At 45.1% G+C, this 22,155-nt stretch overlaps 1 protein-coding gene across 1 annotated transcript in view; it reads right to left on the reverse strand.

The window, feature by feature from the left end:
- Positions 1-22,155, reverse strand: part of LOC130485807 (V-set and immunoglobulin domain-containing protein 1-like) — a 31,145-nt gene that overhangs the window by 5,318 nt on the left and 3,672 nt on the right. The window contains exons 2-5 of the mRNA XM_056858953.1: positions 18,299-18,459; positions 6,695-6,893; positions 3,878-4,033; positions 1,289-1,408 (exon numbers count right to left, since the gene is read on the reverse strand). Coding sequence (XP_056714931.1) covers positions 1,289-1,408; positions 3,878-4,033; positions 6,695-6,893; positions 18,299-18,459 — 636 coding nt within the window. The remainder of the gene's footprint in view (positions 1-1,288; positions 1,409-3,877; positions 4,034-6,694; positions 6,894-18,298; positions 18,460-22,155) is intronic.

Below are 22,155 nucleotides of genomic sequence, written 5' to 3' on the forward strand. Positions count from 1 at the left end.
AGGTGGGACCTGAGGATCCCCCCAATTACACCTCCATACTACACAGATCATTTCCCCTGGAAAAAATAGATGCTTTGAAGGGTGGACTCTATGGTATTGTACCCCAATGAGGACCCTGTCCTCCCCAGGCTCCATCCCCAAATATCCAGGAGTTTCTCAACCTGGAGCTGGCAACCCTATCCCCTATCCCTCGCAGGTGGCCTGGGGGGACCTGGCAACCCTATCTACAACCAGTGTTTTGAGGGGAGGTAGGGGGTGCCGGTACTCAGATATAAGGTTGCCCCGATTTTCTACCAATTCCCCCTCAGGACTTGGGAGAGCCTCCCAAAAAGGTGCCATTATTTAGTACCAGCGAGTACCATCACAAAAAAGCCCTGTCCACAACTAAGGGCCAACCTAACCATGATTTTGGTGTACCTTGACTGGATCTCCAGACTTGTAATTTAAAAGAAACTGCAGGAGGGGGGAGGCAATATGGATCAGTACCATCATTCGGGGGAGTTATCCTGGCCTTTTATAGCTAGGGTTTATATTGCCCTTTCTATTCTGGCCCTGTGCTCTGTTTTATACTGAATCTAATTTTGTTCTGCAAAATTATGCAGCTTTTTGTACTACTGTTATTTATGTGGCTAGTGGCCTGTATCCTACTACTTCATTCACCAGTTTTTAGTTACTGCTCTCTCTTTTTTACTGCTGTGATTTAAGTTGGTTGGTTTTGTAGTGGATATTTATTATTTTTATGGTCCCTTCGTTAGAAATAGAGAAATTATGAGAAATAGCTAGGACTGCCAACTTCCAGGTAGGGCCTGGAGATCTCCCAGAATTCCAGCTGATCTCCAGACTACAGAGATCAGTTTCCCTGTAGAAAATGGTTGCTTTGCAGGGCGGACTCTATGGCATTATGCCCCGCTGAGGTCCTCTCCTCCCCAAATCCCACTCTTCCCAAGCTCCACCCACAGAATCTCTACAAATTTTCCAGCCTAGAGTTGGCTCCCAGCCCTATAAATACCTCAAATGAATATAGAATGACCAGCCAATAGCCCCGTTGGTGCTTCAGCACATTTCTCATGCATATATTCAAACATTTCTCCATAACTATGTGAAGCAGGCTCGAGCTTTCTCAACTGCTTTCTTCCTTACAAAAGGATGAAAGCTGAGAGTCACACAAATGACAGACAGATGCCAGATTCATTGCTAAACAGTGCCCACGTGGTTGTGAGGAAGCTCTTCCTTTGTGAAAATAAGATGAAGGAACATGACAGTGTCAACCTAGCTACCATAAACTCACGTGAAGAAGTGACGTTAATGTGGCAGCTGCTGTTTCCAAGAGAGTTGGCAGCTGTACAGCGGTAGTAGCCTTCTTCAAAATTCGTCAAGTTACCAATAATAAAGAGGCCCGTTTTGGGATCTGTAACAAAGCAGAGGGGAGATGTGAGATAAAAAATGCACACTCCAGATGGCTGAAATCCAAACTTTCATTTTATTTTTATTAGCTTCATTTGTAGCCCGCCCTTCTCACTGTTGATCAGCAAGTGAGCTGTGAAGTATGATAAAGGCATTTGAATTCTAACAGGGACCCCAAGGTTCAAAATAAAAATTCTGAGAATTTGAAAATAAACTTTAATCATAACTGTTAGTTAAACATTAAACTTAGAATATTTGAATATATATTTTTATAATAGAGAACTTTTAATTGAAAATATTTATTATGGGTTTATAACTTTGTTTCGCAGACCTTAATTTAGTTCTCACGGACCCCTGGGGGTCCACGGACCCCCGGTTGGGAACCAGTGCCCTAGAGAAAACGGCAGCTTTAGAGAGTGGACTGTACATCATTGCATCCCTGCTGAGCTCCCTCCTTTCCTCAAACTTCACCCTCCCTAGGCGCCGACCTAAATCTTCCGGAATTTCCCAACCCATAGTTGACAAAATCTGAGAGTCCCCCACTCAGAGAACCTTGGTATGGCATTTAAGTGTTGTTCGTAAGTTACTTGGGGAGTCAGTTTTGCATAAAAGTAGGTTAAAAACGTAAAAAATAAGAAACAGCACTGCTTCTCTTTTAATTAAGGACAGGGCAACAGTGCTGTTAAATTACAGGAACTACAGGAAGGTAAAATGTTAAGAAAAACTTCCTAGTTGTAAAAGCGAAGAAGACCCTGTTTAGAGGAATGATGGAATCTCCCTCTTCAGAGTGCCCCCCCCCCCCAAATGCTGGAAATCTTATTTGGACTTCTTCATTATCAGGGATGCTTTTGGTGTAAAATATCCTCCTGTTGGAATTTATCCCAGATGAGCCAGTAGCTTTCTTCCCACCAAGTACTATCGAAAGTGTGCTCTGGTTTTTCAGATGGCTGCTTTGCTTTGTCATATTTCAAACTTTGTGCAGACACACACTCTCCACTTCCTCAAGTTATAAGAAGTTCTAGGGCTAGCACAACCTGGGTTGATTTCCCTGTGGACAAAAGATTGCTAAATAGAAGTGTACAGTTGGCAAAAGCTGACAAAAAAACCCCGAAAAATACCTTGAGTTATTAAGGGAGGGAGGAAGTGGCCATTACAAGTGTGGGAAAACTCAATTTCCCATGATTAACAGTAACCTTGCAATTGACCATGAGGAAGGAAGCAGACGGGCAGCCATTACTAACAAGTCTAAAAAGGTAAGTACTTTTAAAATTCTCCTGGGGGGGCATTTTTGGACGTAGAGCCCCCAAATTCACAGCGTAGCTTGAAGGGACTCTCGTACTACCCCTGAAGTTTGGTGAAGATTTGGTAAGGGGGTCTGATTTTATGGGGTCTGGGTCGCCCCCCCCCCATAGAGAAATATTGCAAAGTTCGCAATATTTCTGTATGGGGGGGGCGACCCCTTCCAGACCCCATAAAATCGGACCCCCTTACCCAATCTTCACGAAACTTTGGGGGTCATGCAACGAGACTCCCTTCAAGCTACACTGTGAATTTGAGGGCTCCACCTCCAAAATTCCCCCCCCCCAGGAGCTTTAAAAAATCCCCACAAATGGGCCCAAAGTTTTTCGGTAAACCCGGAAATAAGCCAAATTCCCATATTTACCGGTGTGGGTATTCGACATTTTGGGTTTACCAGAAAAAATCGGGCCCAATAAACCCAAACCCGAAATTTACTGGATTTTTTTTTTTGCACAGCCCTACTGTTTACTGAAGACCGTGATCCTTGTTTCATCATAACTGACATTGAGTAAATTCCTCTTTACAATATAAGCTGAATTGATTTAGCAATCTTGTAAAGCCAATTTGTGTCTGAGCTATAAGTAATGTATTATCTGTATAGAAGAGAGCTGAAATAGCCTTACCACCAAGCCTTGCTGGAAAAAATTGTGCTCCTATGAGAAATTTGACATATCATTTATATAAAGGTTAGATAGTAATGGAGAGAGAATTCAGCCCCTTTTAAAGTATTAACTGAATCAGACAACAGTCCAAACAGGCCTAATCTAACCTTTAACGTAGGGTTGCCAACCTACAAGTACTAGCTGTAGATCTCCTGCTATTGCAACTGCTCTCCAGCCAATAGAGATCAGTTCACCTGGAGAAAAGGGCCACTTTGGCCATTGGACTCTATGGCACTGAAGTCCCTCCCCAAACCATGCCCTCATCACGCTCTGCCCCCAAAAGCTCCCGCCAGTGGCGAAGAGGGACCTGGCAACCCTTCTTTAACGGTATCTACGCCAACAGAGCTATCAGGGGACCGACCCCTCACAATTAGGGCCCCGTAAGGAATGTTCTTGGCTCACAGCTCCTGGTTTCCACAAGGTGTGTCCATTTAGGCCCAGCCCACTCGCAGGAATTAGACAGCAAACCCAGAAGAGTATATTACGTAGAGGACCTAGGGAATATTACTCACTATATGCCTCTGTGACAGGGGTGACGGTGTCCCCGGATACCTTTTGCCACTGGTAAGTAGGAGCAGGCAGCCCTCCCTCGGAAAAGCAGTACAGGGAGATGAGGTGTCCCATCTCAGGTGTCCCACGAAGGCTGCAGTGAGGCTGGGATGGCGGGACTGGAAAACAACAACGGCAACAAAACAGGGAAACAAGGGATAAGTCCTGGATGAAATCCTACTGCACCGTCATCAACAGTGTTTTCTTACGTTATTTAAACGTCCTCCTGAAATTTAAATGAATCTATCTGGTGGTCTTTTAGCTATTACATAAAGCAAGCAGTGGCAGGATGACAACAAATTTGCGTTCCTAGGGAGAGGCTGTGATTCAGTGATAAGAGTGCATGTTTTGCACGCAGGAAGCTTCAGGCCTTGCTATCTGCAATGTATAGAATCTCAGCCAACACGTGCTGAGAAACCCTGCAGTCCCTAGAAAGCAGCAGCATGGCAGAGCAGAATATATGAAGTTAGATCAGGGGTCCACAACCCTTTTGAGCCTGTGGGCAACTTTGGAGTTTTGACACGGTGTGATGGGCTCTGCCACAAAATGGAAGCAACAAAATGGCTGCTTCTGGAGGCGGAGCCAGCTACAAAATGGTCGCCACAGTTGACCTTCTGCCACACAGAGAAGATTCTGGTGCTGTGGTGGCAGCTGCTGCTAGAGCAATGTTTTTAACAATCTGCACAGCCAGTCAAATGTCCAATTAGAAATCTTCCTGGGCAAAAGTCCCACCCACTTTCTAAAAACACTTGGTGGGCACCAGGAAAGGTGTCAGGGCACCATGGCGCCCACAGGCACCACATTGGGGAACCCTGAGTTAGATGGACCAATGGTCTGCATTGGGGTAAAGCAGCTTCGCCTTGCCAGGGGAAATGAAAAAAAACGTTCCATCATGTCACAACTGGTCACCTGCCTGGAAACGAATATCCAACCCATAGAAGAGAGCAGGAAGAGCTAGGACCCAGGGGAAACTGAGCAATTGCCTAACTTCTTGGTGTGGGCAGGGATTAGGGTAGCCAGGTCCCCCCTCGCCATCAGTAAGGGGGGTCAATTTGCGAGTGAGCAGTGTGACCATGCAATATTGTACCTTCTGGGGTAGCTCTTGCACGTCCCTAAAAAAAAAACCTCTATGGAAACCATAGCGTTTTTGGAGGAACGTGCTAGAGCGTCCCCGTCAAACTCTGAAGTGATGGGGAAGCTCTAGCATATTCCTCCAAAAACTCTATGGTTCTTTTGAGGGACATGCTAGAGCGTCCCCATCGCTTCTGGGTTTACATTTGAAGGGATGTTATTGTGCCATCTAATTGCCTGCCATTAATAGGGTTGCTAACCTCCAGGTACTAGGCTGGAGATCTCTTGATATTACAACTGATCTCCAGCCAATGGAGATCAGTTCACCTGGAGAAAATGGCTGCTTTGGCAATTGAACTCTATGGCATTGAAGTCCCTCTCCAAACCCTGCCTGTCTCAGGCTCCGCCCCAAAAACCTCCCACCGGTGGTGGAGGACGAATTGTCAAGAGTTCGCTCTAACTTCTGTCGAGCGATAAAGCAGTGAGAAACGTCGGCAAGCTGACGAAGGAAGGAAACGCAGACCAACCCAGAGTTGCGTACTTGCCTACGTCTTCCCTTCCTTATACCATGCTGGAGATTGTTTCCACCTGAATTAGGCTTACCACTCGTCGGAGTTGCTTCCTTGGACTTTCAGCCTGCGGCAGACAGCTGCTCAAGGAGTGCATCCGAGCACTCTGGACTATCGATTCTGGACTTTTGTGGGAACTTTTGGGGGCTTGTAATTTCTGTGTATTATTGGTGTGTAGTAGTTATGTACAGTAAGACTCCTTAGGTATAGGATAGTATAGATTGTGTAGGAATTTGTTTGTGTTTAGTAGATATGTGTGTGTGTAAAGTGCCTTCTAGTCGCAGCCGACTTATGGCACCCCCTTTTGGGGTTTTCATGGCAAGAGACTAACAGAGGTGGTTTGCCAGTGCCTGCCTCTGCACAGCAACCCTGGACTTCCTTGGTGGTCTCCCACCCAAGTACTAACCAAGACCGACCCTGCTTAGCTTCTGACATCTGACGAGATCAGGCTAGCCTGGGCCATCCAGGTCAAGCATTAGTAGATATAGGAATAATTAATATAAGTTGCATTTACATATGAGCCTCTGTGCTGCCTTTTTTGTTCTCTACGTGTAGGTTGCAGCGTTGTCATTGCATTTGATTTCTTAGCTTGCTAACTAAACCTCCAGGTGGTGGCTGGAGATCTCCCGCTATTACAACTGAACTCCAGCCGACAGAGATCAGTTCCCCTGGAGAAAATGGCTGCTTTGGCAATTGAACTCTATGGCATTGAAGTCCCTCCCCTCTCCGAACCCTGTCCTGTTCAGGTTCCACCCCAAAAATCTCCAGGTATTTCTCAACTTGGAGCTGGCAACCCTAGTTTAGCGGGGTGCCTTTTAAAATGAACAAATAGTTACTTTTGTTGCATGCACACAGCTTACCTTCAGTCAGCACCGTGAAGATCTTTGTGCTGTGGTGGCGGCTACTGCGGAAGCAACCTTTTAAAAATCTGCACAGCCAATCAGATCCCCAATGGCCAGTCAGAAACCCTGCTGGGTAAAAGCCCCACCCACTTTCTAAAAACACTTGGTGGCCCACATGTAACAAATTAATTTCTTTTATAAGTCAAATGCTGCCCATAACCTTTGTCATGTGAATCCTGGATTCAATACAGTGTGAGAAAACAGCAAGAATGTAACACAGAAAATAGAAAGAGAATACCTAGTACGCTGACAATCACGGTTTTTTCATTTTGTGAACCTGTGTCCGCAGGATTGAAAACTTCACAGGTATATTGACCGGTCTCTGATGACTGCATGTTGGAGATTGTTATTGAAGCATTTCCTGTGCTGTTTGCACCTTGGATTCTGCCTTTAAACTCTCCATAAGAATACGACTGGCCTCGCTGAGAATAATAGATCTGTGGCACAAAATTTAAGGTTAATCAGATAAGTAGCAGGGAAATATACATTATTATCAGAGACCTTGGCCATAGCATGACTGTGGTCATCTGATTGAGCCTTTCATGATCAGCGTAAATTGTATGATTTTTGAAACTGGTATAAAAATATTTAACCTGGATACATTGGTTCACACAGTATGTGGTTATTAACCTTAGGTTTCTGTTCAGTAATTTAATTCACCAGGGCTATAAAACTGGAATGGACTAAGTAATATTGACTACTTTAAGTAATATTGACTACTTAAAATAATTGCAATTATGTAAATTAAGTGGTAGTTAATAATAAGTCCATAATAATAGTCCATAATAAGTGTTTACACTATGCATTTGACACTAGCCATGTTTACTTACAAGGAAATCCCAGTGATTGCAATGGCACTTACTCCCAAGTAAGGGTATACTCTCACTATAGTATTCTTTGTCAATTTTTACTGCAACAAATGAAGCTGGCTGCACTCCTGGAATTAATTTCTCTAGTAATATGAACAAGTTTCTTAAGCTATTTTTTCTTTACATTCACAGTTGTTAAAACAAAAAGACGTTAAGGATTATTCCCATGTACATCAGGCTTTAAATTTGTGACCAGTAAACATTGCTTGACTCTGATTAATATGTCGATTGTAACCTTTATATCCAGATATAGGATATTTCAGCCATAAATACCTTCCTGCACACTCAAGTCCAGGACTGTACTGAAATGAAAAGGTTCAGAAAGATACTTTGGTAAAGAGATAGCTTCAGAGGGTAGCTGTGTTGATGTTGAACAGCTAGATTCGAGCCCAATAGGACCTTACAGACCAACAAGATACTTGTATCTGATGAAGGGAGCTTTGACTCTCGAAAGCTCATACCCTCAAAACCTGGCTGATCTCTAACGTGCTACTGGACTCGAATCTAGCTGGTAAAGGGATAGAGACGGTAGACTATACTACCATGTGCATACTGGCTATTGTGTATGTGTGATCTTGCAATGTAATTTCTGCATCATTTTACGTGTCATGTTAATGCTTATGCTTTATTTCAGCTGTTTCAGATTTCTTCTTGGTTTCAGATTTTTGCAATCCTAATCCTATTGCGTTGTGAATCAGATGTCCCATCCTGTTGACTGCATTGACTTACACTGTCTCAGAGTCTCAGAGATAAAGGGGGCTATAATAATATAAATACATAAAATAAGTATCGGCTGCATTGCCATGAGATCTGAAACTGCCCTCTACAGACAACAGCACCTTCTTGGTTGTGGCTCTCTCACTGGGGAACTGTTTCCCATCTGAAATAAGCCAGAATCTTGTTCACGGTTCTTTTAGAAATGAATTTAATGTCTCAAAAAACTAGCATTTGGTCTTTAATATGATCGATGTGTTTGCTGTAGTTTTATCATCCTGAATCAATGTATATGTAGATCATATTGATTTATAAATGTTAACTTTTTAATTTATTAATGCAGCTGCTTGTTACCTGTTTTGAGAATTAAAAAGCAGCCTTAGCTTGGAATAAATACTTAAATTAAATGAATGTTATGGTCTCCAAGTTAAGGTTGGTAAATGGCTCTGGGTAGCAGCTGCTCCAAATGGGAGGTATAAAGTTTATATACTTATTCCCATATAGTTCTGCTCAATTACATTGAAAACGTTTATACCAGGGTTGCATATGCTAGTGGTGATCGGTGACCCCATGGAGACCCTCAGCACAATTTGGGTAGTTCAGACGGGACACCATTCACAAATGTTACTGTCCTTTCACGGAGCCAACGAATATATCCATTTTTCTGACCACCTCTAAGTGTGTTTCATACTTTCACCATTGCCTTGGTTGACACATTGATAATTTCAGCTGCTTTAAGTACTTTACAGAGCACAAAAGAAGCACTCTGTTGTTCATCAAAATATATCCAAAATTTTCTGCTCATTTTCAAATAATTATCAGCCTCCGCCCTGGGGCAGCAACGCCATTCCGTTTACAGATTAGCCAACTTAATTTGTATTAAAAGAAACCCTCATGAGACTGGACAGAGTGTTGACTAATGTTTTTAATCACACTTATCTAGACACGTCAGTTGACTAAAAGCAGGTTACACCCTTAAGCTATCAAAGAACTGTTGGTTAATCCAAGGAAGGGGGGGGGGAGACTCAAAGAAAGGTCATGCTACTGAAAGCTGTTGCTTGGGGTAACTCTATATGCTGCAGCCTTTTTTCCCCAGCCATGAAGAAGGAGATGGTGGGGAAAGGAAGTGCCATCAAGTCACAGCCAACGTATGGCAACCCCGTAGGGTTTTCGAGGCAAGAGATGAACAGAGGGAGATTGGCCATTGCCTGCCTATGTGTAGAATAAGAGTTGGTTTTTATATGCCGACTTTCTCTACCACTTAAGGGAGAATCAAACCGACTTACAATCACCTTCCCTTCTCCTCCCCATAACAGACACCCTGTGAGATAGGTGGGGCTGAGAGAGTGTCACTAGCCCAAGGTCACCCAGCTGGCTTCATGTGTAGGAGTGGGGAAACCAACCCAGTTCACCAGATTAGAGTCTGCCGCTCATGTGGAGGAGTGGGGAATCAAACCCGGCTCTCCAGATTAGAGTCCACCGCTCCAAACCACCACTCTTAACCACTACACCGTGCTGGTAGTGACCCTAGACTTCTTTGGTCTCCCATCCAAGTACAAACCAGGGCTGACCCCCCTGTTTAGTTTCTGTGATCTCAGACAAGGCTGGGCCATCCAGGTTAGAGCATGTATGGTTTGAAGGCGATGAAGTGTAACTGAAGTGAAATTGCCACTTCTTTTTTTGATGGATCAAATTTTGAAGAAAATATGGTCTCAAATACAAAATGTAGCAAAACATCATGCTAGGAAACCATTTCAAAACCATACTAAACTTAAATTGGTAGTCTGCATCCCAGTCAAAAGATTTATATACCAAAGACCCGCACAAATAAGATGCATCTCCAAAACCCTCTTAGAACCACCAAGGTTGTAGGAGCCACTACAGAAAATGGTGCTCAGTTATTGATCCGCAACTTAATAATGAGATCAGTTGTGGTGTTGTTTTTTGCCATAAAGTCACAGTAAACCTTTTCTTGCTCTATAAAATCTCAACATGCCAGTCACCATTTTTTCAAGTTTCTGTTTGGTATGTTCAGTATGTGCTGACAAAGAACCTGATTGATAAAACACTGTGTTTGTGCTGTCAAGTCACAGCTGTGACTTATGGCAACCCCATAGGGTTTTCAAGGCAAGAGACATTCGGAGGTGGTGTGCCATTGCCTGCCTCCATGTCACAACCCTGGTATCCCTTGGTGGTCTCCCTTCCAAATACTAGCCAGGGTCAGGGACTGAGATCAGACACCCCTACAAATTAACAGAGCAGCCAGTTCATGGCATGAGTGTGTTAGATATTGATGGCCCATGGATCGTGATTGTGGTTAGAAAGAGTCAGGTCAGAGCACACAATAAAACAGAGTCAAAGACTTTCTCTTAAACAAAAATCCTTTCCTAAACAGGGTAGGTTACATGGGATGAAAACAAATAACAATCTTTCTATCTAGTTCCCTATAAAACTTGCTAGAGATTCTAGCAGGTACTATGGCTTAAATCCCTTTGTCTGTGTCCCAGCTCAAGAGAGCTGAAAACAAACATCTTGCATCTGTGAGATTCAAAAAGTAACTGGCTATCCTGCCCTAAAGTTTTACAACCTTAACAAAGGAACAGGGTAATAAAACAATTCTGACTCCGTGCCTTTCTGCACGTTTGCAATGGCGATTTGCTAGCCAATAGACTTGAATCCCCAACAGAGTGACCACTTAGGGCACCATAATTGTGGGGGGCAGCACTTTTGCCTAAGCGTCCCCCAGCTTTCTCAGCTATCCTCCCTCCCTTCCTCTAACTGTAAGTATAGAAGGACTTAGATGTCCTTGGAAATCGCTGCACCCATCCCGATTCTTAGGGGGCAGGTGGAACTTCCTAAAGACATTGGAGTCCCTTCAGTTATGACTAGGGAAAGGAGTGGAGGGAAGCGGGAGGGAAGAATGGCTGCAAGGGGCAGGCCAGAGATGAAGGTTTTTAAAATTCAAAGCTGCTTTCTCTGCCCTGAAGGCAAGCAGTGGTGACACGAACGGGAGGCACCTGCTCCTGTCTCCTGAAGAGATTCCCTCAAATATCTGAGACGAAGAGGTAAGTTAAGTACCAACTTCTAAAATTCAGCCTGGAAACATCTCTTTTTTTTGTAAGTACTATCTCCAAACCTGGAAAAGATCTAAGGTCAATTATTCACTCAAAAAATTGCTGCTCTCTTGAGGCGGAGCAAAAAAACCCCGAACTTAAAAGGTTATTCATGGAATCGAATCTAATTCATAAAGCCCGATGTAGCTTGGATTACTCATGAGAAAAAGGCTGCAGCATTTGACAGCGGTTGTGTCTGCCCTTGACCTTTCAGCTCTCCTCCTGCCGACAAGCTCACTGTTGAGGCCCGCCCCCACCTCCGTCACAACTCCGCCCATCGCGGCTCCGTAGAGGGGAGGCATTCGAAGGAGAGGGAGAAGGAGAAGTCCTATCGGGCTCCAAACCGCTCGACTCCACTTTCATGCAACCAAATGCATGGGGAGTTCTGCCTTGGATTTGCCGCTCTCTGGATGCACATTTTCCCCATCCGAATTCTCAAAACTCAACAATAAGCCCCTAATGCAGAGTTTTGAGACTTTGGATGGGGAAAATGTGCATCTAGAGAGAGCGGCAAATCCAAGGCAAAACCTCCCCTTCGTAAACGGCCCTTGTCTCCCTTTCTGCTTTGACTCGGCACGGTTCCCCCCCCCTTCCCTTTCAGATTTGGATTCGTTTTCCCGTTGACTTCTGTTTTCTGCTTCTGTCCGCTTTCCTTGTTTCTCATTTAGCCCCCCCCCCTTTTTGATGGTGTGTCCTGACTTGTTGCTTCGTCCCCCTTTGGAATAGTTCTTTTCACTTCTCCCCTCGTGATTTATGCTCGCGCACCTTTTTCTTCTTCACCTCCACCTCTTTGTTTCCCCCTTATTTTTTCTTTCTTCATTAGTGCAGCAGCCAAAGCGCCCAGGGCCATTTATGAATGGGAGGCCATTTAGGTAATCTTGCCGTAGAGATTTGGATTTGGTACGGCACTCAAGAGCGGATCTATTGGCCGCGCAAAGCGCACAAAAAGGGGTGTGCTTCTGGTCGGAATAAAAAAAGAACCCTTGGCCAATGGCCGCCCCTGTGGGTGGGGAGATGTAGGAGAGGGAGGAGACATTTGCGAGGATGGGCGGGGAGAAGACATCCGACTCCAGGGAGTTTTTCATGGGACCCTCCGGCAGAAAGGGCGGGGCAAAGAGAAAGATTGTAGCAACACAGGTTTGAGTTGCTGCTGGGATGCTGCGAATTTTATGGGCTACCTCGCGGCAGCTGTGAAAAATCGAAAATAAGGTCCGGAGCAACAAAGCATCGAAACCGCAGCAAACAGCCATGAATAAATGACCTAAGACTTCCTCAGTCCTTTTGCCCTGTGTCCTTTATATTTCAGGTTGCAACTATTTTCATACCCATCATGGTAAACAGATTAAAACTCATTTATTTCTGATTATGTTCAGGAGGAGCAATGTAGTAGATAATATGAGAAGCCTGGTAGTGCACTCCTAAGTAAACCCTTTGGTGGGCTTAGAATGGTATAATTCTGTTTAGAATTACACTATAAGAACTCTAAAGTACCATCATGGATCATGCTGGCTGATATTGTTAGACTGGCGCTTTGTAAAAAGTTGTTGTCAATCTATGAAAGGTTCAAATTTTTGTGGGATCATAGATTCACTCAAGTCTTCTGCAAACTTTCAGGTATGAGTTAATAGGAGTAGATCAGCATACCTTGATCTAACAAGGCCCACATGGCAGAACTTTCCCTTGTACTTCATATTGCAGGTGTTATCTGTAGAGCCTGTAGCTAATTTGATCAAATAATGAAATTAAAGGTTTATGGATTGGACAAAAGATGCGTAAAGTTGACTACGTGAGGATGATATAATTTTATTTGTTTTTGGTGTCTGCAAAAGTGTATAAGCTAAAGAACTGGTCTAAACTAACTCTTTCACGGCTTGGTAAGTTGGCCTCTGAACAGTTTTTGCATAAATGGCAAAGAAAATGTATAGATTTTTTTGGGAGGGGGAGGCAAACTCTGCATTCAAGCAGAACGTTAGAAAACCACTAAATAGAGGAATTAAGATTCCAAGCTTACCATACTCTTGTTATGCCGCAACTGATTCAAATATTAAAATATGGAACTGTAGCTAGCTGTGAATTCAAATAAAGCAGTAAAATGCATCCCCCCACTTCTTTAGAAGGTAAACACAATCACAGAGAAATCTACTGTACTGCTTTATAAACATTTAGCAATTGGAGCATCTTTGAGAGTTTGAGATCAATAGCGAAAAACACATCTCTCCAGGGGCATCCCTGTGGAATATTTCTAAATAAATTATCCTAAATTCAATGTTCAACATGAATAAGAACTGTTCTTAAATGATTTATGAACTTCTACCATGACAAAAGGCTACTTGCTTTTGAGAAACTGAAGCAACTAGCTGGCAAATTATCATGGCTAGAAAATACCTCAGTCCAAGTCATATTATTAGGATCAACCAAAATGACACAAGATACTGGACAATTCATGAAACTATGAGGGGAAATTATTTATTTCAATTGCAGATTACTAGATTATTAGTGGATTTTGGAAAGATGCTACAGAAAGCTGAAAACATGGGTAATGAGAACTATATCACTATATAATATTTTGTTCAAAGAAACACAAGAAGCCAAGACTCTCGGTATGAAAAAAATGGGGGAGATGCTAAATTCGGAAGCAAGTCTACTCCACCTTTCTCCCCAATGGATACCCATAGCGGCTCACATCATTCTCCTCTCCTCCATTTTATCCTCACAACAATCCTGGTAGGTTAGGCTGGGAGTGTGTGACAGGCCCAAGGTTACCCAACGAGTTTCCATGGCAAAGTGGGAATTAAAACCTGGGTCTTCTAGATCCTAATCCAACACTCTAACCGTTTCACCATGCTGGACATTGGTCAGATGTCCCCAATAAATATTTATGAGTTAATATGAAAGTTAACTTTTCGCTAATGTCTCAGTTTTTCATATTGAACCCCAATTAACCACAAATGCTAAACTGGGGTGGGAGGGGGGAGTCTGAGGATACAAAATTCCCTGGGCCCAGGTTGTTCTGTGACTTCTCCAAGACCAGCCATCTACCTCAGGTTCTTCCCATCCAGCATGATACCTCTAATCTTGGGGATTTAGCAGTAGCCAAAGCCACTTCTAAGAATCCATAATCACTAAATTGCTCACCTTGAAATCATAGCTGAGTGCTCTCCTGCAGGAAAAGAGACCTGGCTAGGTTTTCCAGTGTTGCAAATGGTTAAAGTGAGCAGTTATGGATTGCTAGAGAGAATTTCCCCCACTGTTGCATCAAGGATACTTCCTTCCCTCATCTGTCTTTTACTCTCTTTTTCTTCTATAAACGAGGAGGGCACATGAAGTCTTTTGCTAGGAGCCTGTGGTGGTTTTCAGTTGCCCAGTAAAGCATGGCTCAGACTTACCTACAAGACCAGTTTTCTGGCATGCGCAGCGGAGGGTTGGGAGCTGGCACAAGGTTCAGGGGCTTGTCCAGTGAGGCGGGGGCTCAGCTGGGCAGCCAGCATACTGCCACAAAACGGCTGCTGGTGGGGAAGCTGGAGAAGGAGCCATAGCATTTCTAACTCCAGCTGGAACTTTTCCTGCCCTGCTGCATACCTTCCTGGCCTACCCTATATTTCAAATGGACCAATCAGGCCTTGGCTCAATAGGGATGGGGCCGGCAGGCAGGCTCAGACCTGAGCTTTTACACTCGGCTCCTCCAGCTAGGCATTTAAGAAGCCGTCCCCATCGCCCAGTTGAGTCTGCTTCCTAATTTGTGCCGCCCGCACTCCCTATACTTGGGCTGTTTGGTTGTTATGTCAACTTCGTGTTAATTCGTCACAACTTTTGGCGGTTTGGGCATGGGTCCGAATCCATTTTGGGGGGGAAGGCAGCCATCTCAGGCGACTCTAGGGTTGCCAGGTCCCTCTTCTCAACCGGCGGGAGATTGTGGGGGCGGGGCCTGAAGAGGGCGGGGTTTGGGGAGGGACTTCAATGCCATAGAGTTCAATTGCCAAAGCGGCCATTTTTCTCCAGGTGATCTGATCTCTATCGGCTGGAGAGCAGATGAATTAGCAGGAGATCTCCTGCTACTACCTGGCAGTTGGCAACCCTAGGCTACTCCCAGCAGGCGCGGTGGGAGTAGGAAGCGTTGGTCGGCAGGCGGGTCTGGCCGATGCCTTGGATCCAGCCCCTATGCAACACCAATGCCTGATGCTGTAACCAATAAAGTTGTGGCCATTTCCATTCCAGCTACTGTCTCCACGTGTTTAATTGTATGCTAAGGTCATCATAGGATAAGGGTCCGGGGTGGTAATTGCATACCAAGGGTGGCTAGGGTTGGGGGGCTGCAGTAAGTAGCCGGCTCTATGACACTCCCCAATTTGGCGCTATGCTAAATATCGCAGCAGACATACACATTTCAGGAAATGGACTGTGGTGGAAGGATGCTTTGAAGCAGGCACATACTTACATGGTTGGTGGGTATGTTTTAAAATTCAAGTGTTTGGGAAAAGGGCACATGCTATTTTCTTCCAGGGGAACTGATCTCTATTGTCTGGAGAGCAGTCGTAATAGCAGGCAACCTTATTTACTGATAAGAAGCCCCATTGTCAAGACTAGAACTGTTGCCCAAGGAAAGGGTGGAGCTATGTAGATAGGAGCAGGCTTAGTTATTTCTGGCGCCCATTAGGAGATAAAGAAAATTAGCTGTAATCTGAGATAGAGTTAAGAGGGGACTTTGGTGAAACTTTTCTCCAGAAACTTGCATAGGAACCATCAACAGCACTGCTAGATGTCAAAGCAAAATGTTGTCCTTTTGGAAGAGGACGTTTTCTTACCTTGTGTCTCCAGCTACATCTTCCCCGGTTATCTACCACATATACCATCTTTTGACAGTGCCTGGTGGACCTTTCATCCATATGCTGGCACAGGGCCTGCGGCATTTGAGTAGAAATGTGCTGGTCTAAGAGCTTAATGTGACTTCGTATTTTCACACAAAACCCATGACAATTTACATGCTTTAAATCTTAAGGTCCATACTTGAAACTGTTCACACAATTAATCTATTGTGTGATATAATGTGATATAATAGTTAGATTGTCAGACTAGGATCTGGGAGACCCAAGTATGAATCCTCATCCTGCCATGGAAGCTTGCTGGGTGACCTTGGGCCAGTCACACACTCTCAGCCTAACCTACATCACTAAGATACCAGTGGCTGGTAATGAGTGGGAGGGGGACTCTATGGTTTTACCATAATGTTTAGGGGGGATTCATTGGCTGCCACTAGTCTGCCCACCCATTTTTCTTTTGCTGCCATATCGAGCGGCAGCAACAGGGTAGGAAAAGGGTAGGAGATCTTTCGCTATAGCCAGATGACCCTTGTAAACAGGATTACAGTCTCTCCGTGTTAAGTTCAGTAAACATCTGTAGTGGAGGATAAATAAATTGACTGTTTTTTCTTTGCTGAATACTTTTAAACCTATGAATGAATGTGAATTCAGCAGGCCATGCAGCAGTCTCACTTTAGAATTCCTTTGTTGAAGAACGGTAACTTTCAGATCAACAACAGACCGTTTTGGGATACTTAAATTATTTCATAGGAAACTAATGAATATAATTATTAAAATGGATTTTGCTTAAGTTTAGTTAAATGTAAATATTCCTCCCATTGGTTTTGTTTGCCCTTCGTTGCTCGATTCTTGTTTGCTTCCGAATTAGTGGACATTATTTGGAAATGATGTTTGGTTTAATTCAACTAAACATAAATTAATAGGTTCTTAAAACCTGTAAAAGACAAACAAAAGAATCACACATAGAATTCTTTGGCCCTGGTCCTGGCAATACAACTGAGAACCTGAAAGCAGAATTAGGGTTCCCAGTCCCCTGGCGGGGGTGGGGGATCCCATGCCTTTCATTTCTTGCTGCTTCTCAACGTGGAAGAAAAAACAAATGGCCATTGGGCCAATGGAGTGACTTCACTTCCAAGGAAAACCCAGAAGTGACGTCAGTCCTCTAAAGGAATTGCCGAAAACTCTATTTTTCACCATAGTGTTTCCAGCAATTCCTAGAGAGGCGTAACATCACTTGGGTTTTTCCTCTGGAAGTGACATCATGCTGCCGTAGATGGCTGCTCCCCCATTTCCCCGCCCACCTCCATCCCCTGCTGGTTGCCATACAGGGCCTAGCAATCCTATGTGCAATATGTAGAACAGTCTTTATCATTTGGCTACACGAATGAGGGAAAGGATAGCCTTGCCCCTCATACCAGCCAGAGGATTAACTGCTGCTGGGACTTTGTCTGACTTCCCCTTTCCCACAATGAGTTATTGTGGGGTAGTGAACCCATGCCCTGACCTGGATGGCCCAGGCTAGCCTGATCTCATCAGATCTCAGAAGCTAAGCAGGGTCAGCCCTGGTTAGCATTTGGATGGGAGACCACCAAGGAATACCAGAGTTGCTGTGCAGAGGAAGGCACTGGCAAACTGTTAGTCTCTTGCCATGAAAACCCCAAAAGGGGTCGCCATAAGTCGGCTGCGACTTGAAGGCACTTTACACACACACACACACACACACGGAACCCATAGCTGCGGGAATTTTGCTTCCCCCTTGCTCCTAGGAGTTACTTGAAAGGGTCTTCTTCCAGATATGCATGACCCGAGGAAAGAGCTTTTCCTCCTTCTTCCCCAGAAGAAATCCATCACAACGGTGTGTGTTTAACCCACGGCAACCCAAAGCACACATGATCATCTGGCGAAATGTATGGAATGTTTAGGAGGAAACTAATAGTTCTTTGTTCCTTTTCCTTTCTTTTCATTACATCAAGTTGCGCTATTTAGGTAAGATTTTTGGAACCTTGGGGTCAGGAAGAATATAAATATACAGAAATATTTTTTTAGTGGTATCTTATCATAATTTAGCTAGCAGCACCATAAAAACAGGAGTTGCTTATTTCAAGAAAAGTGTTTATCTAACTTCAGCAGATTTTCCTGTTGATTGGGGAAGAACTTGTTGGTGGGAATAGACCACCCTAAGAAAAATGCATATGATTTTCATAGTATTATCCACAAGTTCTTTTTGATAGTTGGACATTTCCAAGAAATACTTCAGAATAATATTTGGAGTTCCTACCAGTCATTGTTAGGCAACAAACATTTATTAAATGTTCAACGCCACTCTTACCACATCTTTTTCTCTCTCTTGGGCACTGTAAAATGTCCACTGGATAAACAGGTTAGATGAATCCATCTCTGTTCTGTATGTGCAGAGGAGAGTGATATTCCCACCAACTGTTGTGTTCACAGCCTTCTCTGGAACAGTCACAACCGCACACCTCAGAGGCCCTGTGGAAAATAAAAGTGGAAGGATAGAGGATCAACCAAGGGCTACTAACAACCATGGAGTTAATGCACAATTTGTCTTACTTGGCCTTAGAGTTTCTTGTTTTCCAGAAGAGACCACTGAAAGCAAGATATTAAGTCCATTCATTGTTAAATGGCGAACATGTGCCCTCATCAAACTAACCAATAAAATGGCAGTGACTCGGACCCACCCATCCAATAGGTCTGGTTCCATCAATTGCCAGGGGAAAGTCTGTGTCTGCCAAAAGGCATCAAGACCTCACCTTCTACTGTGTATGATATAATGCACAATCCAGTATGTATTCCTCATTCCCATTCATGCACCTTGCTCCATTTCACTCGTAAAAGGGGAAGGAACGATAACAGGAATTAAGCACATGCACTTTATGGCTTAGATCTAACCCAAAATTTCAGCGTGCCCTAGAGCTCCTGTGCAAGCAGAAATGTAAGAAAAAGACCTTGGTAGAGCTTGCATTAAGTTGTACTTATTATATCCATGCTTCTGCAAGACTGTGTGTGATCAATTTTGGGGCACTATACTATACAGCAGGGGTTCCCAACCTTTATGAGTAGGGTTGCCAACTGCCAGGTAGTAGCAGGAGATCTCCTGCTAATTCAACTGATCTCTAGCCGATAGAGATCAGATCACCTGGAGAAAAATGGCTGCTTTGGCAATTGAACTCTATGGCATTGAAGTCCCTCCCCTCCCTAAACCTCACCCTCCTCAGGCTCCGCCCCCAAATCTCCTGCTGGTTGAGAAGAGGGACCTGGCAACCCTATTTATGAGCCTGTGGGGCCCTTTGGAATTCTGTCACAGGGTGGTGGCCACAGCCACAAAATGACTGCCACAGAAGGCAGAACCAGCTACAAATGGCTGCCATAGCTTATCTTGAGTCACACAGTGAAGATCCTTGTGTTGTGGTGGCAGCTGCTGCCAAAGTAACTTTTGAAAGTCAATCAGAGTCCCTGCTGGGCAAAAGCCCCACCTGGCCATGCCCACTCTCAAGAAAACATTTGGTGGGTACCAGAGAAGGTGTTGGCAGCACCATAGCACCCTAGAGTTGCTAGGTCCCTCTTTTCAACCGGCAGAGCCTGAAGAGGGCAGGTTTGGGGACGGGAGGGACTTCAATGCCATAGAGTCCAATTGGCAAAGCGGCCATTTTCTCCAAGGGACCTGATCTCTATCAGCTGGAGATCAGTTGTAATAGCAGGAGATCTCCAGCTAGTACCTGGGGGTTGGCAACCCTATGGCACCCACAGACACCACGTTGGGGACCCATTCTATATAGGGAGAAAGGTTGCACAAGATTGTGTACAAGCGAAACTGCACTAGATCTGTTTATATGTCAGCTTGTGTGTTGCTGGATCCAAACATGTCTATATATATTCTAGATTGCTCCTTAACTTATACACGGTGTGCAGGGGCAGCTCCACCCCAGCGTTTCAGCCCAACTTGCTGGCAGCACAAACCAAAGTGGATTCTAGTCACGGATCAGGATCAGATCCAAGCCATTTTCTCAAAGATGTTGCAGTGGCTTGTCATTCCATTGTGTAGTCCAGGGGTGGGGAACTTTTTTCCTGCCAAGGGCCATTTGCTCATTTATAACATCATTCGGGGCCATAACCAGGTGTAGATCTCCTGGCATGGGGGGAGGGGAGAGGCTAGGGGTTCCAGGTCTCCAGCCACCACTTGGAGGTTGGCAACCACAGGGGAGGCCATGCAGAGAAGGCCTGGAGGGCACCCCTGCTCCCTCCCCCCTCCCAGACGGGAGGGCAGCCAGCAGTGGGCCCCGAGCAAACGAGGCGCCAGGGGGGCGCAGCCCGCAGCCGATCCTCAGGGAAGGAAGGGAGGAAGGAAGGAAGGAAAACAGAGAAATGGAGGGGGAGAAAAGGACGGAAGGAGACAGACAAAGAAAGAGACGAGGGAGAGAGGGGGAGAAAGGAGAAAGAGTGACAGAAAAAGAGGAAGAGAGAAAAGCCTTCCCCCCCCACACACACCCCTCACAATCCGGCCCCACACATCCGGGCCTCAGACTCCCTCCTCCCCCAGCACACACATACACATGGCAGCACATGCAGCCCCGCATGACCGGGCCCCAGACTCCATGCCTTCCCACACACCCACACCCCAAGTCCACAAAAGGCCCTCCAAGCCCGATCAGCTCCCGTGCGCATGTTCCGCCGCCGGTAGCCACCGGCCTCTCCCCCCCCTTGCCGCTTGACAGGCGGCGTGAGGGGCTTACAGTGTGCCGCGGCATTCCTGCATGCCGCGACTGTAGGGGGCAGCCTTGGGGGAAGCGTCCCTCCCCCTCCTCTTGCCGACCAACAGTCGACGAGAGGTGGTCCAAAGGGCGCTGCGGCCCCAGTAACACCCTCGGGGAGGGCCGCGCTGCGCTGCGCCTCTGCGGCTGGGCCCTGGAGCTCCCGAAGGCCACTAAAAATGTCCTCGGGGGCCGTATGCGGCCCCCGGGCCGGACGTTCCCCATCCCTGGTGTAGTCTGTTGCCAATTCAGTCTAACACACTGGTTCCCAACCAGGGGTCCATGGACCCCCAGGAGTCCGCGAGAACTAAATTAAGGTCCGCGAAACAAAGTTATAAACCCATAATAAATTAATATTTTCAATTAAAACTTCTCTATTATAAAAATATATATTCAAATATTATTCTAAGTTTAATGTTTAACTAACACTTATAATTAAGGTTTATTTTCAAATTCTCTGAATTTTTATTTTGAACCTTGGGGTCCCTGCACCGAACAAAAAAGTCCTAGTGGTCCCTGGTCAAAAAAAGGTTGGGAACCACTGGTCTAACAGGATGCAGCTCCATAAGTAGTATTTGCGCTGATTACAGCACACAGCCCGTTAGTAGGAAATAAACGGATTTCAGTTAGAAATTATTGGCAGCCAAAAGGTCAGAGGTTTGTAAATCTGAATGCAAAGACTCAGGTTTTGTGCTTCTATAATTATGATAGTTTCTTCAACTTGCTATTCATTTATTTAGATTCTGTAACAAACTCAGAGCCTAGGGATGCCAGCCTCCAGGTGGGGCCTGGGGATCCCCTGGAATTACAGCTTATCTCCAGAGTACAGAGATCAGTTCCCCTGGAGAAAAAGGATGCTTTGGAGGTAGACCCTATGTCTTTGTACCCCAGTGGGGTCTCTGCCCACCCCAGGCTCCATCCCCAAATCTCCAGGAGTTCCCAACCAAGATCTAGCAACCCTACCCCTAGAGTTGCCAACTTACAGGTACTAGCTGGAGATCTCCTGCTATTACAACGGATCTCCAGCCAATAAAAATCAGTTCACCTGGAGAAAATGGCCGCTTTGGCCATTGGACTCGATGGCATTGAAGACCCTCCCCTCCCCAAACCCCGGTCTCCCCAGGCTCTGCCCAAAAAACCTCCTGCTGGTGGTGAACAGGGACCTGGCGATCCTACCTACCCCCCATCTCCCTTTGGTGGCCTGGTGTGACATGGCAACCCTAGCAGGGCCACACACACAAAAGCACGAAGTGTTGAAATAGATAATGGCTGGTCAAAGCAAAAAGTTACCATTTGTGAATTATAACTGTCCTGCTGACTCAGCTCTTGATGTCCCAATTCTAGGCATTTCCTTGGCAGTTTATTGTAAACATAAATCAGTAATGAGTAGCAATGTAACTCACTTCAACAATATCTG

This window comes from Euleptes europaea, chromosome 13, assembly GCF_029931775.1.
Source record: "Euleptes europaea isolate rEulEur1 chromosome 13, rEulEur1.hap1, whole genome shotgun sequence".
Classification (NCBI taxonomy): Eukaryota; Metazoa; Chordata; class Lepidosauria; order Squamata; family Sphaerodactylidae; genus Euleptes; species Euleptes europaea.